Source organism: Ictalurus furcatus, chromosome 1 (assembly GCF_023375685.1).
Source record: "Ictalurus furcatus strain D&B chromosome 1, Billie_1.0, whole genome shotgun sequence".
NCBI classification, from domain to species: Eukaryota; Metazoa; Chordata; class Actinopteri; order Siluriformes; family Ictaluridae; genus Ictalurus; species Ictalurus furcatus.
In genome coordinates, this window is record NC_071255.1 from 2993618 (window position 1) to 3013782 (window position 20165).

General features: G+C 39.7%; 1 protein-coding gene across 1 annotated transcript in view; it reads left to right on the forward strand.

Moving 5' to 3' along the window:
* asic1c (acid-sensing (proton-gated) ion channel 1c) overlaps positions 1–17155 on the forward strand; it is a 32002-nt gene extending 14847 nt beyond the window's left edge. The window contains exons 2-11 of the mRNA XM_053613396.1: positions 1233–1383; positions 3051–3178; positions 6307–6457; positions 6563–6619; positions 6998–7151; positions 7718–7809; positions 7922–8001; positions 9750–9821; positions 11620–11672; positions 16895–17155. Of these exons, the coding sequence (XP_053469371.1) occupies positions 1233–1383; positions 3051–3178; positions 6307–6457; positions 6563–6619; positions 6998–7151; positions 7718–7809; positions 7922–8001; positions 9750–9821; positions 11620–11672; positions 16895–16973 (1017 nt within the window). The 3' untranslated portion in view covers positions 16974–17155. The remainder of the gene's footprint in view (positions 1–1232; positions 1384–3050; positions 3179–6306; positions 6458–6562; positions 6620–6997; positions 7152–7717; positions 7810–7921; positions 8002–9749; positions 9822–11619; positions 11673–16894) is intronic.
* The last annotated feature ends 3010 nt before the right edge of the window (positions 17156–20165 follow it).

The following is a 20165-nucleotide window of genomic DNA, read 5'->3' on the forward strand; positions in this document are numbered from 1 at the left end:
ATAGGAAAATAATCAACGACAGGGTGGTGGGATGATGCAGACTCACTGCTAACACCGTGAAGTTGATTTTCCAATAACAGCACAACCCCCCCCCCCCCCCCCCAAGTTAGTTCCTGTTATCACTTACATTACAGCAGCTATAAACGGAAGCGTCAGGAAAAAGATGTCAGAAAATTTCCAACTTCACCTCTGACACTGGAGACTCCTTCCGTAAATGCTAGATAAACGTCTCCTTCCAAAACTCTAATAAAGCATTAGTATTGTAGATGTTCTGGAAAGTGAATCGACACTTTCTGACCAATCAGAATACAGAATCCGACAGTGCAGCGGTGTAAACTTTTTTTTTTAAACATCAAATGAAATTACATTGTTCTTACAAGGTTCTAATAGACTCCTCCACCCCCCCACCCAAAAAAATTATTGCTTTTTGCACTAGTGCCAGTCTCTCAGTGAAGAGAGAGTGGAAAAGACATGAATAATTAAACGTCTCTCCATTCTTCTAGCACAAATGAGATCACAATCTCAACCATACCTCTAGGACACCATTTTTTTATTATTTCATTTGCATTCTGTAACAGTGTTCCAATCCCTTCCAGCATTTAAACCGTTATATATATTTAGACTAGAACAAGTCTGCTGTCTATTTATTATTGGGGTTTGTGGGGGGAGTTTTTTTCATTTTCAAAAAGCCATTATTTCCTAATAAATGACAACCTGACAAATCCTCGTCTTATCTTTTATCAGTGCTGTTTTTATTGTGATGCACAGGAACAAAGCAGAGGTAAAAAAGAATAAAACACAATTCTTCAAACTGCTCAGAAACGGTTGTTAAAGCTCGGATGGGTCTTGGGAAAGGTAAAGGCAGAGCGCTGTTCATTAGTGAGTCCATTTGATCAGGAAGCCATGACACTCAACTCGGCTGTCTCAGCCTGCTGGATTCAGTTTAGTTTTTCAATATAATAATGTAAGGATAATTTTTTACCACTTTAAAATGAGTGAAAGTAGGCGGATTTATGCAAAAATAATTTTAAAAAATCTCCGTTATTGATCTAGTTCTTATTTGATTTCATAGTAATACGATTGTACTGTGTTCATTTTTGAAATGCACAATATATCTTCACAACCTTCTTTATATTTATTCTAGTCCATTGACCTGGATATGACAATAATAATTTTTTTTTTTTAAATGTTTACGTTTCTTAACATATTCCCCCTCTATTGTTTTATTGCAGATTTATACGAGATATGGCAAGTGTTACACCTTCAACTCGGGCCTGGATGGCAACCCCTTGCTGACAACGTTAAAAGGCGGCACAGGGAATGGATTGGAGATAATGCTGGATATACAGCAAGATGAATACCTGCCAGTGTGGGGAGACACGGGTAAATATCAATCCCCTAAACAACTACACGACAAACGGCGGCCATTTTACCGTCGGTTCCGCTTTGTGTATGATAACCAGTCCTTTGCAGTGAATCCGATTTGCACTTGCTCTAATACGTCATTTCTATAGTAACAACTTCAATGAAAGGATTTGGAGACGTGTTTAACTGTCGATATGGTGATGTTTTCTGGAAGGAGATGTTTGTTCAACATGTGTGAAAGGAGTCTCCAGTGTTAGCGCATTGTAACAGTCAATAAGTTTTCATTACTGTAGATTTAGGATTCATACTAATTATATATATATATAATATACACACACACACATTACAGCAGCTACACATAGTCATTCCCACAGCGGTCTCTCTCTCTCTCTCTCTCAGCAACTATCCTATAGCACTGACACTGGAGACTCCTTCCTTAAATGTTAAATCAATGTCTTCTTACAGAAAACTTCACCATTTAAAAAAACCCCAGACGATCCGAATCGAAAATTCAATAACGCTGTGCTATAAAGTGCATTAATGTTAAGGTAATTAGTCAAGAATTAAATGCACAATTTAAACTGGAGCTATTAAAAAATAAAAAAGGATTCAATATTTGAGATCTATGTAGTAAAGCATTGAGATTTGATGAAAATTTAAGACGTTATTCTTATAATCGCCGGTCCATTTAGAATCCGTTGCTAATGTGGGGGTGCCATTTCAAATCTTTATATCCTTAAGTGCTAAAAAAATAACCATAATTTAAAAAAAAAAAAATTAAAAACCTTGGCTGTCCACCTTTCAACCAAAGAGTAACATATCATTTTATTGGCATCAAAACAGAAGGTTTCAAGGTAGCAATTTAAGCAATTAGATGAGCAAGATGCCGGCGTAACCCCATCCAAATTCCCTGCTAATGTCTGTTGTACTCCTTTTTGATTAATGTGCTCGGGGCCGTAATGATTACCACACATTAATCATTCATGAAGGACCGTTTATTGCATTTCTCAGTGTTTGCTTTTCATTGGGCTAATGGTGCACTTGGGAAAGAAAAAGTTATGCGCTGTAGAAACAAAAATAATGCAAAGCCAACTGATCTGTGACAAGTTTTGATGGATAGCTTAGAGACTCTCGAATGCTCTCACCTTCCTAAATCTAATGTTAGCCAGGTGCTTTTCATTTCCTGATGGAATAATAACCCCCCCCCCCCCCCCCAAAAAAAAAAAAGCTTTATTCATCAATTTTTTTTTCAGTGAAAGAAACTGATTACTATGTTTTTCTAATACAGTGTGTCTCACTGTTTCCTTTATCCTCACCTCATTCTCTGAATTCAATTTCATACTTGGAATGGAAAGATCAGATTCAGCTTGGTGTCCGTGTCCTAGCAGAAGATAAACAGGTTTCGTTTGTTGGTCTCTACATCAGATATCATATTTGCTGTTAATGGTATGAAGAAGCAAGAAGCAAGGCTGTGGCTGATTTCTTTCTAGCCCAGACTGTAGATTCATCCTTCTCAAGCTGTTGATAGATATTGGATTGTAACCTCATATCTAATGTCACACACTCCATATGATATGAAAGTTCCAGATCAGATTTCACTCGAATTATATGTGAATAAAGATATATTTTGAAATATGACTATTTCTTTGTCTTCTCTAACATCCTGCCATGCTGTTCCTCCACAGATGAAACATCGTACGAAGCAGGCATCAAAGTCCAGATCCACAGCCAGGACGAGCCGCCCTTCATAGACCAGCTGGGATTTGGTGTGGCCCCTGGTTTTCAAACTTTTGTGTCTTGTCAGCAGCAACTGGTACCTAATGCTATGCCTATTGCACACAAGCCCCATTTTCACACTGTCTGTGCTTGCCTGTGTGATTCATACACTAACGCCTTTAAACTCGTTCATTTTAGTCCTGGAGAAAACCAAAGACGAGCATACCCACAGTACAGAGTCGAAGGGAATGTGGGATTTTTTTTTTTTAATGTATACAATTAAGATTAAACTTAAAGTATAACGGATCAATGTTTGGTCAGCTTATCCTTCAAACTTCGAGCACATTGTTGTTACAGGAAAGCACATCGAATGAACAAACGTACATATATATAGGTTATTAAAAGGCGAATTAAAAGCATGCTAAAATACACTATATGCCTTGAACACGTTACGATTTCCTAGTGTAAATATTCACGTAACTTTTGGAACGCTTTTTAACCAATGCACTGATTGTTTTTCATTTATCGTCTTTAAAAATAGGGGAAAAGGGGCAAGTGGATAAATCCTTATCCTGGACAGCTTATTTCAGCCTATGCAAACACTATTAAATAGCATTTATTTGCATTATTTGCATTATTTAGAATTCCGATAAGGTCACCAAGGCGTGTACTTGGTATTAGGATGAAATCATTTCGCCAATGATTTTCAGCCCAATTTTGCTGTCGTGACTCTATGATTGGCAGTCTTCGAGCACATTATGTACCCAAAACAACCGAGGAGCGTTATAGTGGAAGATTTTGATTAAAAAGTCAGCGTGAGAGCGCTGCTATGACACTTGTCTAAAAGCCATAGGTTACGAAAACTCGTTAGCCAGCTGCAAATACGGTAATGGCGACAGTGAAATGTAATTGCTAATGGATGTAAAAAAAATTAAAAAACTTAAATACCCTTATTACCTCCCACTCACTTTGAAGAATGTTTGTGTATATACAGAGATGTTTTCCTCACGAGCGTAGATCATGCTGATTTCAGACAGACTACACAGAACGTAGTAATATCCTTTTAACCTCAGCTCTATCGTTAGAGGATCTTCATAGCGTCTGCGAAATGAAATTTCCCACTCAGGACAGCCTTACAAGTGGAAAGGATAGTGTCCTAATCCACTTCCTGGATTCCTGGACAGTCACTCGCTTTTGAAAAAAGCCTTGTAGCGAGCGATAAGTCCGTCTTAACTGAGGGGCTGTCCAAAGAGACACTAACCGTAACGTTTGATAAACGATAGCCTTTATGCTATGATGCTGTTCTAGAACTTGGACCCTCTGTGTGAACCAGCTGCATTTTCATTATGCACTGTTGAAGAAATGAGCACTTTGGAAGTTGCAGCCTCATTGGTTTCTTATTTCTATGGCCATCAGCCTGTAGCAGCTGAAATGAAATCGATACCCGTGATCACCATCAGTCAACAATTGTCATCGATACATGTGTTGTTTTCACACTGGGAACAAAACTATTCATTTTTATTGGTCATCCTATTTTACAGATACGGACAGCGTATTGTTTTACGTTTGGGGGAACTGGAGTAATTTACACCTTTTTACAGCCATTATATTTTCTCCCTCCACTTGTGGAAAAAAAAAAATCCATCTCTGCTGTTATCAACTGATCCTTTTAGTGCCTCTCTTACAGCCACCCCTGCAAGCAGATTTCAAATTACAGGCACGTCTTTTGTCAGAGTGTGTTTATTTGCCCGCTGTGACATTTTTGCATATATCCAGAATGTTTAAAGATCTCTTTATACAAGTCTCCCAGAAAGTTGGCTCATGTTGGTCGTGTCACTTGGTCTTCATACTGTAACCCATTAAAAGGGTATAGGGGGAGGGGTCAATAAAATCCCTCAATCTCATTAAACGAGCTGTTACAATAAAAAACTGCTTTCAGTCTGTCTTTATATTCACATATGCTGTAATATCATCAGCGTAATAATAATAATATTAATAAATACATTCACGATCATATTACAATATGCAATTACCATATGCTGAGACTCTGTATATTATGACAGACCTCCCATGTAAATAAGGTCACGGACTGTTTGCACCATCACAACTCGGTGGTGAAAGTGGGCTGATTTGTGAGCTCAAATCCCCAAAACCGTCCAAAAGCTACTGTCAGGTTCTTCAGTGAGGAAACGGAAGGAAACGAGAAATGGAGCAACCTTTTCTCTAGTACAGAAATGAAATCACGATACATCCCGAGCAACGCCTTGCTGGCTGCTAAGCTGTTCATGATAAACGTTTGTTTGAGATTCTTTCGAAAGGTCCATATGTAGATCTTTAGCACTTTAATGAAATATGCCATCATATCATTTGCTCGTATCTAACGAGGCGTGCAAGGCTTCCAAATGGTGCGTCTGGCTAAGAATGTGCATCCGATTATCGGTGACGCTACGTTCCAGGATTGCAAGGACAGAACTGGCTGGGATTTCTCGGGATGGGATGGAACGGATGGTTTAGTCCTTATTTGCTCAATCAATGACCGACAGAACTAGGGAGAACATCCAAATATGTTCAGATATGATAATTCCTGAAAAAAAAAATCCCTCCTCCCAGCATCACAAACGCTGCGTGTGCTTGTTATTCATTCTCTATGTGCTTTTGTTTGTGTTTTGCCATGTACCTTTGTTCGGTTTCCACCCTGTCATGCCATTGGTTTGTTCTCCTAATGTGTGCACCTGTTCTGTGTTTAGCTCTTAATTAGTATGTCTGTTTACTTATGTCCTGCTCTTTCGTGTTTCATTGCAAAGTCTTGTCGGCTGTAGTCGTGCATTTCTGAGCCTCGATCTAGATCTAGTTCAAGTTCTAGTCGGGTATACTGAATGTTTTGGCCTGACTCCAAGTATACCATGAATTTTATGTATGGTATTCTCATGGCATTTTGACTTGGATCTAAGATCTTAGTTTGCACTTTCTCTGGTTTTCTCCACATCATGTTTGTTTAGCAGTACATTTTCTAAGCTTGTGGCATTTCTTGGCAATCTCCTTTCATTCAAACACACGTTTGGATGAAAAATGATTCATTATGACCCTTATGTCATCCTTCAGTTGGTACTCGGTGTTGTCTCCTTTTACCAAATGTCTTTTCTTTTGCTTGGCTGCTCGTGTCTGATTTGTTATCGAACAGCATGTTCGCACCATTAATGAATAAAACCGTGTGGTGTATCTCAGCTTCAGTATCTTCCACCGCCCTGGGGCGACTGCCAATCCACTGCCATGAACTCGGAGTTCTTCTCCACCTACAGTATAACAGGGTGTCGTATCGACTGTGAAACCCGGTATCTGCTGGAGAACTGCAACTGCAGGATGGTGCACATGCCAGGTAAAGAAACGCACTTATTTTTTTACCGCCGTATAAAATCTAGTTTTATATCGACTCTGACAACCACTGCAGTTATTGTCTACTGTTCTCTGAACACTTTGTTAGGCACCTCCACCGTATGCACCCCAGAGCAGTACAAGGACTGTGCAGATCCTGCTTTGGGTAAGAGAACATATTAACAGTTTTATGTAGCATCAAAAATACAAAAAGGTACAATTTCCCACTCAAAGCTGAGCAATTATTAAGACTGTCTCAAGTGATTAAAGGAAGAAATCCACCCTGAACAACTTGCATATTAATCTTTATGGTTAAAACAGGATCTTCAATGGCTTCCGAGATTTATTTTATTGATGAAATACTGATCTGATACTGAAATACTGATTTTATCAACATTAGGGTCTGCTTTCGTGTTTTGTAATTTCCCTGCAATGCAGTTGACGACCTGCTGAGAGTGGTGCAGTGGGATTTAGCCCACTGTGGGATTTAGTTATATAATTTACTATTCAGAATGAATTAATTTCGGCTGCTTTCGACTCGCAGATTTCCTCGTCGAAAAGGACAACAACTATTGCGTGTGCCCGACACCTTGCAATATGACTCGCTATGGCAAGGAGCTCTCCATGGTGAAAATACCCAGCAAAGCGTCTGCCAAATACCTGGCCAAGAAGTTCAACAAATCAGAGCAGTACATCGGGTACGAGACGAGCCAGATTCAGATAACGATTCGTTCAAAGCTTCTAAGATTAGAACGTCCGAAATGGACTGGGAGTTTCATTTCAGGAGCCGCATAGTTTTTAGAACGTAAACTGAACAAAACTGGTCTGGTCTTTTGAATGATATACTATGATGTACACTGACCAACCGGTTTATTAGTAACACCTGTATACCTGCTCATTCATGCGGTTATCCAATCAGCCAATGTGGCAGCATCACAATTCTTAAAATTATACAGCTACATTAATTTAGACGTCTGTCTACACTGAGCACGGACTCACCAAACCGATCCCGTCGAAGACTGGAAAAAGACCACGGAATATTTCTTCTTGATTTTTCTTCCATTCAACTGTCCATTTTGAGTGAGTATGATTGGCTGATTGGATAATCGGTGTACAGGTGTTCCTATTAAAGTGCCTAGTGAATGTATGATAAATGTATTTATTATTTATGTCCTGACTATAACACTGATCTTGGCATTTTTAAATCTACTTTTTACGAAATCAGTTCCCTCATTTCCTTCTTTGCTTGTGTATGCGCTTACAGAGAAAACATATTAGTTCTGGATATCTTTTTTGAGGCCCTGAATTATGAAAAGATTGAGCAGAAGAAGGCATATGAAGTGGCTGGTCTACTAGGTGAGACGTATTATGGATGGGATAAAAAAATTTTTTTTAAACAAACACGTTTAACTGATTTAAAATCTCCATGTAATACATCTGCTATTGTATTGTAACTGTCCTTTTTCAGGTGACATTGGTGGGCAGATGGGACTGTTTATAGGAGCTAGTGTCCTGACGATACTGGAAATATTTGATTATTTGTATGAGGTAAATTGCATTTCTGTCTCTTTATATATTTATTTATTTTGAATCTGCACTATGTTCACATCGTACTGATTTTAAGCTACATTAAGCATGCAGCTTTTGAAAGCAGAAATGTCCCAAATGAGAATAATCTACTAACACGTCCCACATGCCACACATGATGTGTTCGAGTATAAGATTCAAACGGAATATGAGCAATGCATACCTATCTAGACCCTGTCATTGAAGTTAATAGTGGCTTCATGAGATAGCCAAATAGTTCAGTGGCCTCTGGCTCTCGTCTCATTGGAATTAAACACAGACGTGTCTGAGAGGTTCATCGGTTAAGTGTTAAATATTGATCGGAAATGATATTGAAGGTATGAGAAAGTCAAAAGGGCGGTATACAAGAAAAATAATAATAAAAGATGAAAGTGTCTGAAAATCCCTGTCTGTACTTTGTAGCTCTTAATTAAGGACGAGAAGACGCATGAAACCGTTCAAACATCGCCATCCGTCCAAACTGAGCTACCAGACTAAAAGGAACTAAAAACAACTTGAAAAGACATGTGCATCAGCCAACAACATCTAAAACTCTGCACAAAGCTGTTGCCTATCAAAGGAAACCAGACATTGCACACTTAAAAGCCTAAAACAAATGCCCAGTGGACCGGCGTACAGGAAACACAACATCCCTGAACCAATACCATCCCTCCAGGATCATGAGGGGTGTGGAAAGCTTGTTACAAGCCTACAAGAAAGTTCATTTCTGTCTGCTGAAGCCTATGGGGAAATCATTGTTATATAGGACAGTGACTTCAGAGGCAAGGTTAACGCTACCTTGAGCTGGCTTCACGGTTTAAGTGGTCCTGAGTGGCCAGTCAAAGCCATGTGGAGTCCAATGGACTTAAATAAACACTGTAGGGTGTGAATTCTACACTGTGTGTGTTAAATCAACACTGGTGATTTTGCTGTGTATATATGACGAGTATTAAAACTTGAGGCAAGACACATTTGCAAGATTGAGGAAGTCATTAAGATGTACTTGATGCAAGCAAATATTTAAAAAAAAAACAAACACACTGGATTAAAAACAACTCAAATTGGGTTATTTTTAGCCCATCGGCTGGGTAAATGCAGGCCCGAACACATTTTGACTAAACAGACCCATCACGTTGGATTGTTAACTCTAACCCAGCAAATGGGTTGTTTTTCAACCCAACGCTGGGTTCATTTTATTACGTAAATGAGTTAATATTCTCAAGGTTATTTTTCCCCTTTGTAAATGTCAAATCTAACACATTATAAACAAACACGTCAACATGGCGTCTCCTTTATTTATACACAAGACGTGTTCAGAAATGTCTTGCTTGAGCTGCTAAAATGGTGTCTATATATAGACTTTGAAGTAAATGACTCAAATGAGTCATATATTTAAGACGAAAACGTCAGTTTAAAATAAATAAATAAATAAATAAACCTGAGTCACCAATTTACAATCCAGTGGGCATGACAAACAATTAAGCCAAAGCTAACCAATATAGCAGTGCATTTAATGTCATGTAAACTAAACATTTTTGCATTTTCTCATGCGCAGTAATGGATTTCTGGATAAATATATTAATACGAACTTGATGCTAAACAAATCCCAACATGAAACCCATGTGAAGATCAAGTCCATTAATTCGTTTACATGTTGTGGATTTTTCCTGTACTCTCTTATAATCTGCCATGCACTAACGTCTTTATAACTCGGCACCTTGTTTCCTCAGGTGTTTAAGGATAAAGTATTGGGCTACTTTCTACGTAAAGGACGGCCACGTCGGAGTGCAAGTGATAATCTGGTAACTGAGCTCGTTCTATACCGCCTGCATGTGCATGCTTTAGGTGGAGCTGAGATAACATGACCGAAACGAAAGCAAGGTTAGTTTAGTTTTTTGTGGTTGGAAACCTGCATCTGAACGCATAGCTACTGTATATTTACCGCTGCATGTCGCTGCTGTTATTTCCTTCGTCTTTGGCTCAAATTCTGATATGGGGGAAATGCAAATTATTGCAATTAAACAGGGACGTGGGTGAATTGGGGTGATTTTATTCATTCATTTATTTATTTAATTTGTAAACACTTGCATTAGTAAGTCATAATATCTTCCACTAAGTTCTAATCGTTTTTCATGTGCATTCATATGCAACTACAGGGAAGCGATAATATGAATGAATAAATATGGGTGATTAAGCAGAGATGTCTACGCCCTTGGTGTTAGGAAATAATTTCATTTATTAATAACGGCACCAGATGAACACCCTAGAACAGGGTGTACCCTTTAGGTTGTGTTTCATTACTAATGAGTGCAGATTCTCTGACGTCTATACGAACTTAAACTTATGTAATGTATGTTTATCACACTTAATGGCACAAATACATGTATTATTTCTGTTACTTCTTAAATTTATCATTACTGAACTGAAATAGGCAAAAATGAATAATAAATTTGGTGAAACATTAATTGGTTTGCGTTAAAGTAAGCTGCTGTAATCGATTTCTTTATTTCTTTATTTATTTGTTTATTTATTTATTTTAAGGGTAAAGTAGCATTACATCCTGAGCATTGATTTAGCTATCACTAATACAGATCCTCTGAGGGGGGGGGAGAAGGAGACATGGAGTCTGTCTCAGTTCGTGTGTGTGTGTGTGTGTGTGTGTGTGTGTGGCTCATACAAGGTTTGTCTATAAATGAACAGGAAGTGGAGTGCTAGTGCAATTATTGATATGCATTATAGAAAAAAAGGTTTACATTACAGAAAGCAATTGAACCCAAGTAAAGAGTGAAGCTCTTTCACGAAAAACCAAGATTGCTTTTCTGCACGAGAGGTTTCATTTGGCTTGGTCGGTTCATCCCAAATTAAGACCCTATAATGTATATGACGGTTAAAAAAAAAAAAAAAAAAACACCACCACGTATATGTCTGCTGATGTTTACTGTTACAAAAGCCCCATTGTGGATGTAGACGTTTGATCCAACAAAGTAGTTCCACATCTTGCGAAGTTCTCATTTACCATCCGTGCCAGGAATACCTGAATATAGGTAATAAATACAGCTTGAATAGCTGGTGTGTGCTTGATACTTTGGCGTTTCATGCCAAGATTCATTATCTACATTATGCTAATCCACTGCATGTCACCTATAAAAACATATTTCTGGGGTTTATAGTTTTGAAAATATGATCTCTACTAAGATTTTATTTAGATATACTGTAAGCTGTGTATTAAAATAAGATGCTTAAGTAAACGTTATCATTGTTTCCCTCATCCTTTATATTCTCCAGTGGATGCTGTAAGATCCAGTTCATTAAGACTTGTTCATGCATTTTTAATGTTAATGCAATTATTATTCATTCAGTTTCACAGAAGTCAACATTGTTTTTTAAAAAAAAAAAAAAAAAGGATGAATGGATCATTACTTACTCCGCATTGTATAATTTTGTTTGCTCCAGGATTGGGGTCAGTTCAGATTCAATTCAGCAAATTTAGGACTCGGATGGAGGCCTGATGCAGGATTCACTTTGATTGAACCTGAAACTGAACTGAACCCATACCTGGTGTGGTCATCCTCATCTCTCTCCCCGTCATGTGTCTTCCAGGACTACTCTGAGAACCCCACCAGCCCTGGTGTCACGCCTAATCATACCCCCAGGTAGCTGGCCGCTGGCAATACTGCAGATACTGTACATCCTCTTAACCTGTCTAACTATAACCCATTCCCATCAGCATTTCATTTCTCAACCCCTTAAATATCCTTCTTTTCTGAGGTTTTCCCTTTTGTATGTTTCCTGTAATAATAAATTAGTGCAGGAAACTGTTGTTTCCAAACGTTCTAAGGAAAGTCTTTCAAACCCCGTAGCCTTCACGACGGAGATGATGTATTGCACAAGTTCAGGTAAAGCAAATCCGTGCTATGAATGGATTAGTCTTGCCTCGTTTTTGGTTTTTATTTGATTTTTTTTGTATTTTGTAGCAGCCCTCTTTCCCAAAAACTTTTGACTATGGATGCTTACAAAAGGTGTTTTATTATACTGACATTTTTACATGTGCAAATTATAAATATATGCTCATTCCAAATCTGTTTGCAGTGAAGCTTTTGGGAAACAGACTTTTTGTGACGTATATGCAACTAATGGTATTTATTTTTTGTTTGTTTGTTTGCATATTTTGCATATCCTTTAAATAGTCTTTATTTGTGGTATTTCAACTTGGATATAACACTACATAATGAGGGTACAATGCTACACAACATACATAACTGTTTTTTTGAAACACCAGATACCTCCTTATTCACATGTATACCACAATCCAGTCATGTAGTGATGTGTGAGCCAGTATTTGTAATAAATACCACCATCGTAGCGCAAAAATATTCCCTTGAACCTACTTGCCAAGCCAGCCCAGGCAGGATCCATGGCAGTTATGGTGAGTTCAGAGAACCATAGTTATGTATGTAACCAGTGAGGAGGAGGAGACACTGGTATGTCTCAATAAGGGCTGAGTGACCACCACCACCTCCACCACTGGGTCAGCCACTGCCTAGACAAGGGAGCCCCATGTGTCTTACCTCCAAATCAAATAAATAGTTTGTCTGAGGATTTGATGGCTGCCAATTGGTACAAATAACACCAAAGGGTACATACCAGGCACAGCAAAGAATGCTCTGCAGGCTCACCCTCACTGAAACCCTCAAGGTCAATTGACATTGCAGACAAATGTTTCACAAATGATGTAAATGTCCCAGGCTGGGGACTGTGGCAGAAAGTCAGTAACAAGAATAGGAGTCCCATCCATAGTTTTGTGGTGTGCCACGATAGCAGCCACACACCTTGGACAGGATGCGTCCAATTATATGGTCCATGTGCTAGTGGCTCTTGTGTTGAGAAGAGTTTCCTGGACTGATTGATCACAGTCCTCAGCTGGCAGTTCTGCCCAAGGGGCCAGACACAAAGATACGGGTGGTCGGGCTGTGCATGCCAGATTCATTTGGGACAGTCAGTCTGTTCGGGTAGGAAGCCTCCAGGGAACCATGGTCTTGCCAGCCATCTAGGGGCCACCAAAAAGACTCTTTGGCCTAGTTGTTGAATTTGTTGTACAGCATGGGAAGAATCATCAATAGAGAAGAAAAGGTATACAACAGGTCATCCTGTCTTTGTGAGTTGTCTGGCTCTGCCAGGGAGAACCACGACCGGCAGTGTGATGACATGGGACAGGTCCATCATGGGTGGGCCCAACTGAGGAGAAACTGATTATAGTTCTGATGGACCGCCTTCAATTCCAACTGGTTGACGTGTTCCCACCTTACTCTAGGGGGTCATGTTCACCCAGTGGCCCTGTAGTACCACACCACAAACCAGCATGTAGGGGAGTGATTATCTCATTCTAGTGGCACACTGCTACCAAACAGACTCCTTGTGTTGGAACGCTCTGAAATATCAGCGGGCCAGTGCTTGGGCTCCTTTCATGTTGACAAGGACACATTTCAGTCCATATTGTCTTGGGTCCAGTCACAGGCTGATAACCCACTTCTGGAATGCCTGCAGCTCTAGCAAGTCTTATGAGATAATCGATGAGGCTGCCATCCATAAACATGGATTGACTATCTAATGCTAACCAGATGCTACAGCACCAGATCTATAAAAATGCCCATAATGTAAATAATAAATATTACTCACAGATGTTGAAAGGAATGAAACGAGGACAACTTTGGAGGACAAAACTCCTGCTCTGTACTTCCCATAGTATTATGAGGTGAAAAGAGAAATACCTATGTGAGGATTTGCTCAGATGGTTTTAGCAAGTAGTCAGACCTCACTCTACTCCGATGGTTCACGTGATAGCAGACAAAGGTGCTGTCTCTCTCGATTCCCCTTAAGAAAGGTCCTAGAACAATGAATCTAAGCCTGAGGACATTGGGACATTGATTTGCATCTTCCACAACAGGTAGTTGGGAATTGGGAATGTAGCACAACCTCTCTTATTGCTTAATGAACCTTTTGATATTGCTTGAGCTTGAGTAGGTTCGTCATTGTGGTTTGCTGGTCAAAACGTTGCAGGCGGGTGGTGATATTTATCAGGGTTGCCCTACTTGCATATCCTTTCCATCAACTCTTTTCCATGACTCATCAATGGATAGCCAGTTTAGTTCAGTGGACATGCTGATCTTGTTTATCTAGTGATCTACCTCACTAAAGATTGCGCCAGGAACAGGAAGTAGATCCTACTTCTTTTGTTGGTCATATCTGCCAACAGGGACTGCATCAACCAAACCTGACATCCAGTTAGTAGTCAATAACTGCTCACATACAGTCATACAATCAGTATTCCAGGACATACTGTACATACATCAAATTCTTGATGCATATGGCTACGTTAAGGTATTCTTAGGTTGACAACCTGAATGCTCAATTAAAAGATCTATTAAAGATTTAAAGTGTGGTTTATTTTTAGCGAACTGTATGTATGGAAACCATGAGGAATCCCAAGAGAACCTTTACAACAAATTCCAATGGACTTTTACAAACATGCAAGCGTTTAAGCATGACTCGGTGGCTAAGGCTTTGAGTTATAGATCATTAGGTCATGAATTCAAATCCCAGCAACACCGAGCCTTGTTTCGACTGCTGAGTTGTATCCCGGTTCAGTTGTATGTTGCTTCAGATAAAAAACATTAGCCAAACGAGCAAAAGCAAATCAATCTTTCCAAGTATTGATATATCCCAGATTCGTGCAAGGTATCTTTAAACTGGAACATTCGATTTAGGATGCTTGATTTACGTTGAATTACTTCCCCAATACCATCACGTAACCTTTTGTGTAAGACGTCACTAGGTTTATCTGCCCCAAAGAAGTGCTAGATGTTTTTGCCTGCATCAAATATGCAACCATAATAAAACTAGTAATATCTTCTTTTCTTTTCTTTTCTTTTCTTTCAACCTTTTGACGTCTCTGCTTGATTTATGCTAGTCATTAAAGGCCTGCATGAACATTGTCCTGTTTGAAACGGATTATAAGCCTTCTTTGGTGGAAATGATCACTTTAGTCCAAATAACACTACACTAAAGCAATAAATGGTTCTTGCACTATTTCACAGACTGTCTCATTGTGCATATCGACATGTACATTCATTGGGCCTTTTATCAAGTACAGCGTCTTGAATAAGTATACACCCCCTAGAACTTTTCCTCATTTTGTAGTGAGTGCTATAAGCTGGAACTGAAATGGACTTGTTTTGGTATTATATGTCATGATTCTTCACTAAATAACCCAAAGTGGGGGTAAAGGTAATATAGTTTGTAACATTATTACAATGTAAACATTGTGAGATAAGTGTAAGTATTCGCCCCCGTTGTAAAAGCCCTAAATTTAGTTCTGGAGTCTACCTGTGTGCAGTTATTTTCACATGACCTCAATGTAAATACACCTGTTCCTGGAAGGCCCCAGATTCTACCGTCTAAACAAGAGGAGAGGCGGCTGTGCAATAAAAGTCATCGACTTGTTAAGGAGGGGGAACCAAGAGGCCGAGGGTAATTCTCTCAAAGTGATTCTACCACCAATGTGCTTCACTGTGGGGGAATAGCAATCTCAGGGTGCTTTTGTGCCATGGCCAAATAGTTCCTTTCTGTCAAACTGCAAGCCAGGAGTTCATACGGCTTGCCACCCTTCCATAAATGACCCCCCGCTTCAATATTACAGGCTATTTTGTGCAGATTTATGACCTATAATCCCGGTGAGGTCTATTCACTTTGAGATTGTACTACAAAATAAGGAACAGTTTATGGAGGGTGAATACTTGCGCAAAGCATTTTACATCCATCGTATAAATGCATTTGTTGGCAAGTCCATGCGTTCCTATGCGCAATTTGACAGTGTGTTCTGCCTCATCCATCAAAGGAAAGGGGCCACTACAGGACATCATCAAATGCACATTATTAGGTGGTTGAACGATCTCCGTGAAGCTGTGACACTAATGTGGAGGTCATGCTACGAGTGTATCAATAATCGTATGCCTATATACAGAGGTGCGCCCGTGTGGTAGTTGCATCTCATAAAATAGCCATTGATGTCAGGTATGAGTCAGGCGTACCTAATAAAGTGATGTCCTTTGCGCCTTTGGTGTGGATTTAGTTCTTATAACTGGAACTGGGGAGGGGGAGCATTCCATGCATCAAAATTTGAGCCTGAAAGGCTACAAAGGGCACGATTCGACAAAGTGTCACACAGAATGTCTCTTTTTTATTTTTTTGCACAGCTTTCTCGATTCGATGCACGAAAAAAAAAAAAGTCTTGTCAAAAATGTATCGTCGTCTTTGAACACTTTACAAATCGTGCCCTTAAAACCATGCCCGAGTGCCGAAGCTCTTATTTTCAGACGCTCTGAGTTTTCTTCGTGCGAGACATTGTGATGGAACCTGTGTCTAATGACATCACTAGATGCATCCCTTTGTGATGTCATCACAGGTCTACACGCAATGAGTTTGAAACCAAGATTAAGGAAATAGTCCTCAAGTTTGAGAAGGGGTGGGGTGCTTTTATTAAATGTTCTGCACATGTTTCTATGATGTATGACCAAAAGCAAAAATCCTACATCCAGGATTAAGTAAGAATGTCTTCTCCCCCTCTTCCCCTTTCATTCATACTTACTTACTCCACCCCGTCTCATTTTATACCTCAATGACCATAACTCCATTTATATTTCTGTTCCATGCCCCATCTATGGATGTTGTTTTGGTTTTTTATTTATTTATTTGTATCTATCCGTTCCGTTCCCCTTCCCTTCCCGCTGTCTTTTCCGGCGGTGCCATCGATTCATCGTGCATCCTCCGGCACATCTGAACATCTCTCCCCTCCTTCCCCGTTTCCCCTCTCTTCCAGAGCACATGCGACACACTCCGGAGTCACTCGGACAGCCTCGGATTCGCGCCGAACGTGCTACCTAGTCACCCGACTCTAGGCAACTTCGAGGAGTTCGCTTGTTGACGACGCGGTCGGCGAGGGACGATTAGCGGGTCCGACGGCAAACTGTGATTCCGACTTGTATACATGTACATATCTACACGCACAGTACGTGACGAGTAGTTCCAATCGGTCAACGAATAAAATCAATGCCTGAATAGAATCAGATATCACCCGTAAAAAAAATAATAAAAAGTACAAGTAGGCAACACTTTTCCAAAACAATACTCAGGTTATATTAGCATAACGCAGTATCAGCAGCACCAACTGTTTTGTTTCATGTTGTGAAAACGATAGTAAGCACTTGTTTTTTTCGACGAGTTAAAGGCGACGCCGGAGACGCGGAGAGCAACCGGTTGCCATTTTCTTGAACTCTGATTGTTAAGGCTGCTTCTGAAAGTGAAATAAACAAGGCACACCCCTGCACAAAGTGAGCGTAATCAGGCAGTAACGTTTACTTTTGTTCAACGCTAGGCTTGTGCTGATGATTCAATGTAGCCCACAATATACACCGATATTTATCACGGACAAACTTCGTCCCTACTCACTGTGTTTTTGCTTTCGTGTTTAGTTAGCTAGTTTGCATTGTTCGTTCATAGGCTAACTTTATGCACATGAATTCTCGATTCTGATTGGTCAGAAGGTGTATATCAATTGCTGGCACCTCAATTCAAGAGGATAAGAAGCGTCATGAAGGACTTGACTGGTTTAAAGCATGGTTATGACTGCTAGCTAGCTAGATCTTAGCTAACGTTCTTAATATTTGGTGCGAAGTTGTGATCGAGTACCAAAAATTCATCCATCTTTCATCAACAGCCACGGTTCCGCCATGGTTTTGGGAGGTCGCAGGAAACCAGATAGACCTGGAGGAAACCCAAGGGCGAGCAGTAACCCGAGCTCAGGACCGAACATGCGTTAGAGTTCTTTATCAGGGTAGATTCAAATCTTTCAAAATGGCGGACGCGGTAACGTTCATGGTGGTTAAACACAAAAAAGGCCGCTTATTATTAAACACGCATTCATGTGCAATACAGTGTATTCTATTAGCGTGAGGTAAAACTGAAACATCAACACAAGCCTAGTCGACGTTAAGGGAGTAAATGACGACGTGTAATCGAACGTGTTTCTCTGAATGCAGTTGAAAAAAAAAATGTTTTGTCTTGTTTACATTACATGTATATAAGTGCAATAATACGCGTCACGTGTTAGAATAACCAATGTTACTACCCTCAAGTCTTAACTGTTAGTCAAAAAGGAAAGATTAGATTCAGGTTCGGCGTCGAGCTCGCCGAGGCGGAGCGTTTTACTTTTGATATGCATCATATTTCTAATCGTTTCTATTCTATATCCTGGTATTACGAAGTAGCGAGCAAGGCTTCGAATTAAGGAGAAAGTCGGGAAAGATTCAGGTTTCAGCACATCACGTTAAGAGCATCAAAAAGTGGGCCGATTTGCGTGAATTAATGAGAGGTGTGTGTGTGTGTGCACTGCTTTCGGTCCAGTTCCGCCAATTTATCTGTCCTATTAGTCTACAGCAACGATAGAGAAAGCATTCCGGTGACGGAATACAAAGCGAAGATGGTATAGTTATTTATAAATGATGCGGAATTCCTTCAGGACAGCTTTAATCATAATCCCCTTGCGTCTTTCAAGAAAGACTGCTCATACATCGAGCCCCCGAAAAAACACCACCACCACCACCACCACAAACTACATATGCCAAAGGCGTCTTCCTTTCTTTGCTTGCATGCACATATTTCCTGCATATGAACGATTTATCCGATGGCGTTCCACATGCTGCGAGCGAAGACTGAGGGATATATCACACAAAACAAACAAACAAACAAACAAACATCCGCCCTCTTTTTCATTTCGCTTCTGCATTCAGTTAACAGCATTGTTTTATAGAACAGGATTTCTAGCACATATAATCCACATTTTAAGAGTCAATTGTGAAGTGTAAATGAACCTATATAATAAACATATTTAACCTTGTCTTAATGAGTACCGCGTCCGTCTGTCTGTCTTTCATATACTGTACATTCAGGTGTTAAGAGTGTTAACATTGCTAACACGAAAATCCCAGCAGGCTGGTGTGAAGCTGCTGAATAATTAGCACTTGTTTTCTATTGAGGAAGAGGAAGTGTTTTTATTTAGATTTCCTAACCAAACTACTGGAATGTTGGGAGGAACCTGGAAGAAACCTACACAGACATGGAAACACTGCACGGACAGTAAGCAGAGCTCGGGATCAAACCAGGAACTCTGGAGCTGCAAGGCGAAAGACTTGCTCTACCTGCTATATGTCGCCTAACGTTACTCGAGCTTTTTTTTTTTAAAATTGAAGTTCCCCCATTTAAACTACTTTCTCCTATCTCCTACTACTCCTAGCAGGTTTTTCATTTTTCAGTACTTTCAACTGTAAATATATTTGAGTGGATTGGTAAAAACCAGATGTTCTGTCAGATTATTTTGAAACCTTTGAATGCACTCGATGACTGAGTTGATCGCTCTGACTTATCTTGTTGGAGCGACGCTGGTAAATAAGCACTGCTTTGTTTAATCGGACACAGACCTGATCATTAGAGACGAAAGAGGAGACATGGACAACTTGATTATATATATATATATATATATATTCCCCACCCCACCACCATTTTCTTTTTAGCGCCAGTTTCTAGTGCTTTTTTCCCCCCAAAGGTTAAAGCCGTACCACATCTGCCCTGGTGGCTTGGCTGGTAGATTTCTTGTGTGGAAGTTCAGGGTTCAAGGCGTGGCTCAGCTAAAAGCTAAAAGTTTTCTTTCTAAGCCCGTGTGGGTAAAATAAACAGTAATCCTCCCCAAAAAACATAAAAGGTGTGACATCTGAAAGCCCCAGTGGGATCGAGACCCCTTACTGATGACCAGTGCTACTCTTGCGTTGCTTAATAATCGGTTACAATATACAAAATGTTATTCGAGTGTTCTAACTGCATACACGTATATCTCTGTATAATTATCGAATAGATGTTTTTACTGTGTTATTGGTACGCACTGTTACAGTGTACACAGTACCAGGTTATGGTATTAGTACGTCTTATGTAATTAGTGTTATAACTACTATGATAGACACACAATTATTACCACATACACTTTACGATTAAGAAACGTATATAAAAAAAAATGGAAACAGTCTGAAAGGACAAAGAGA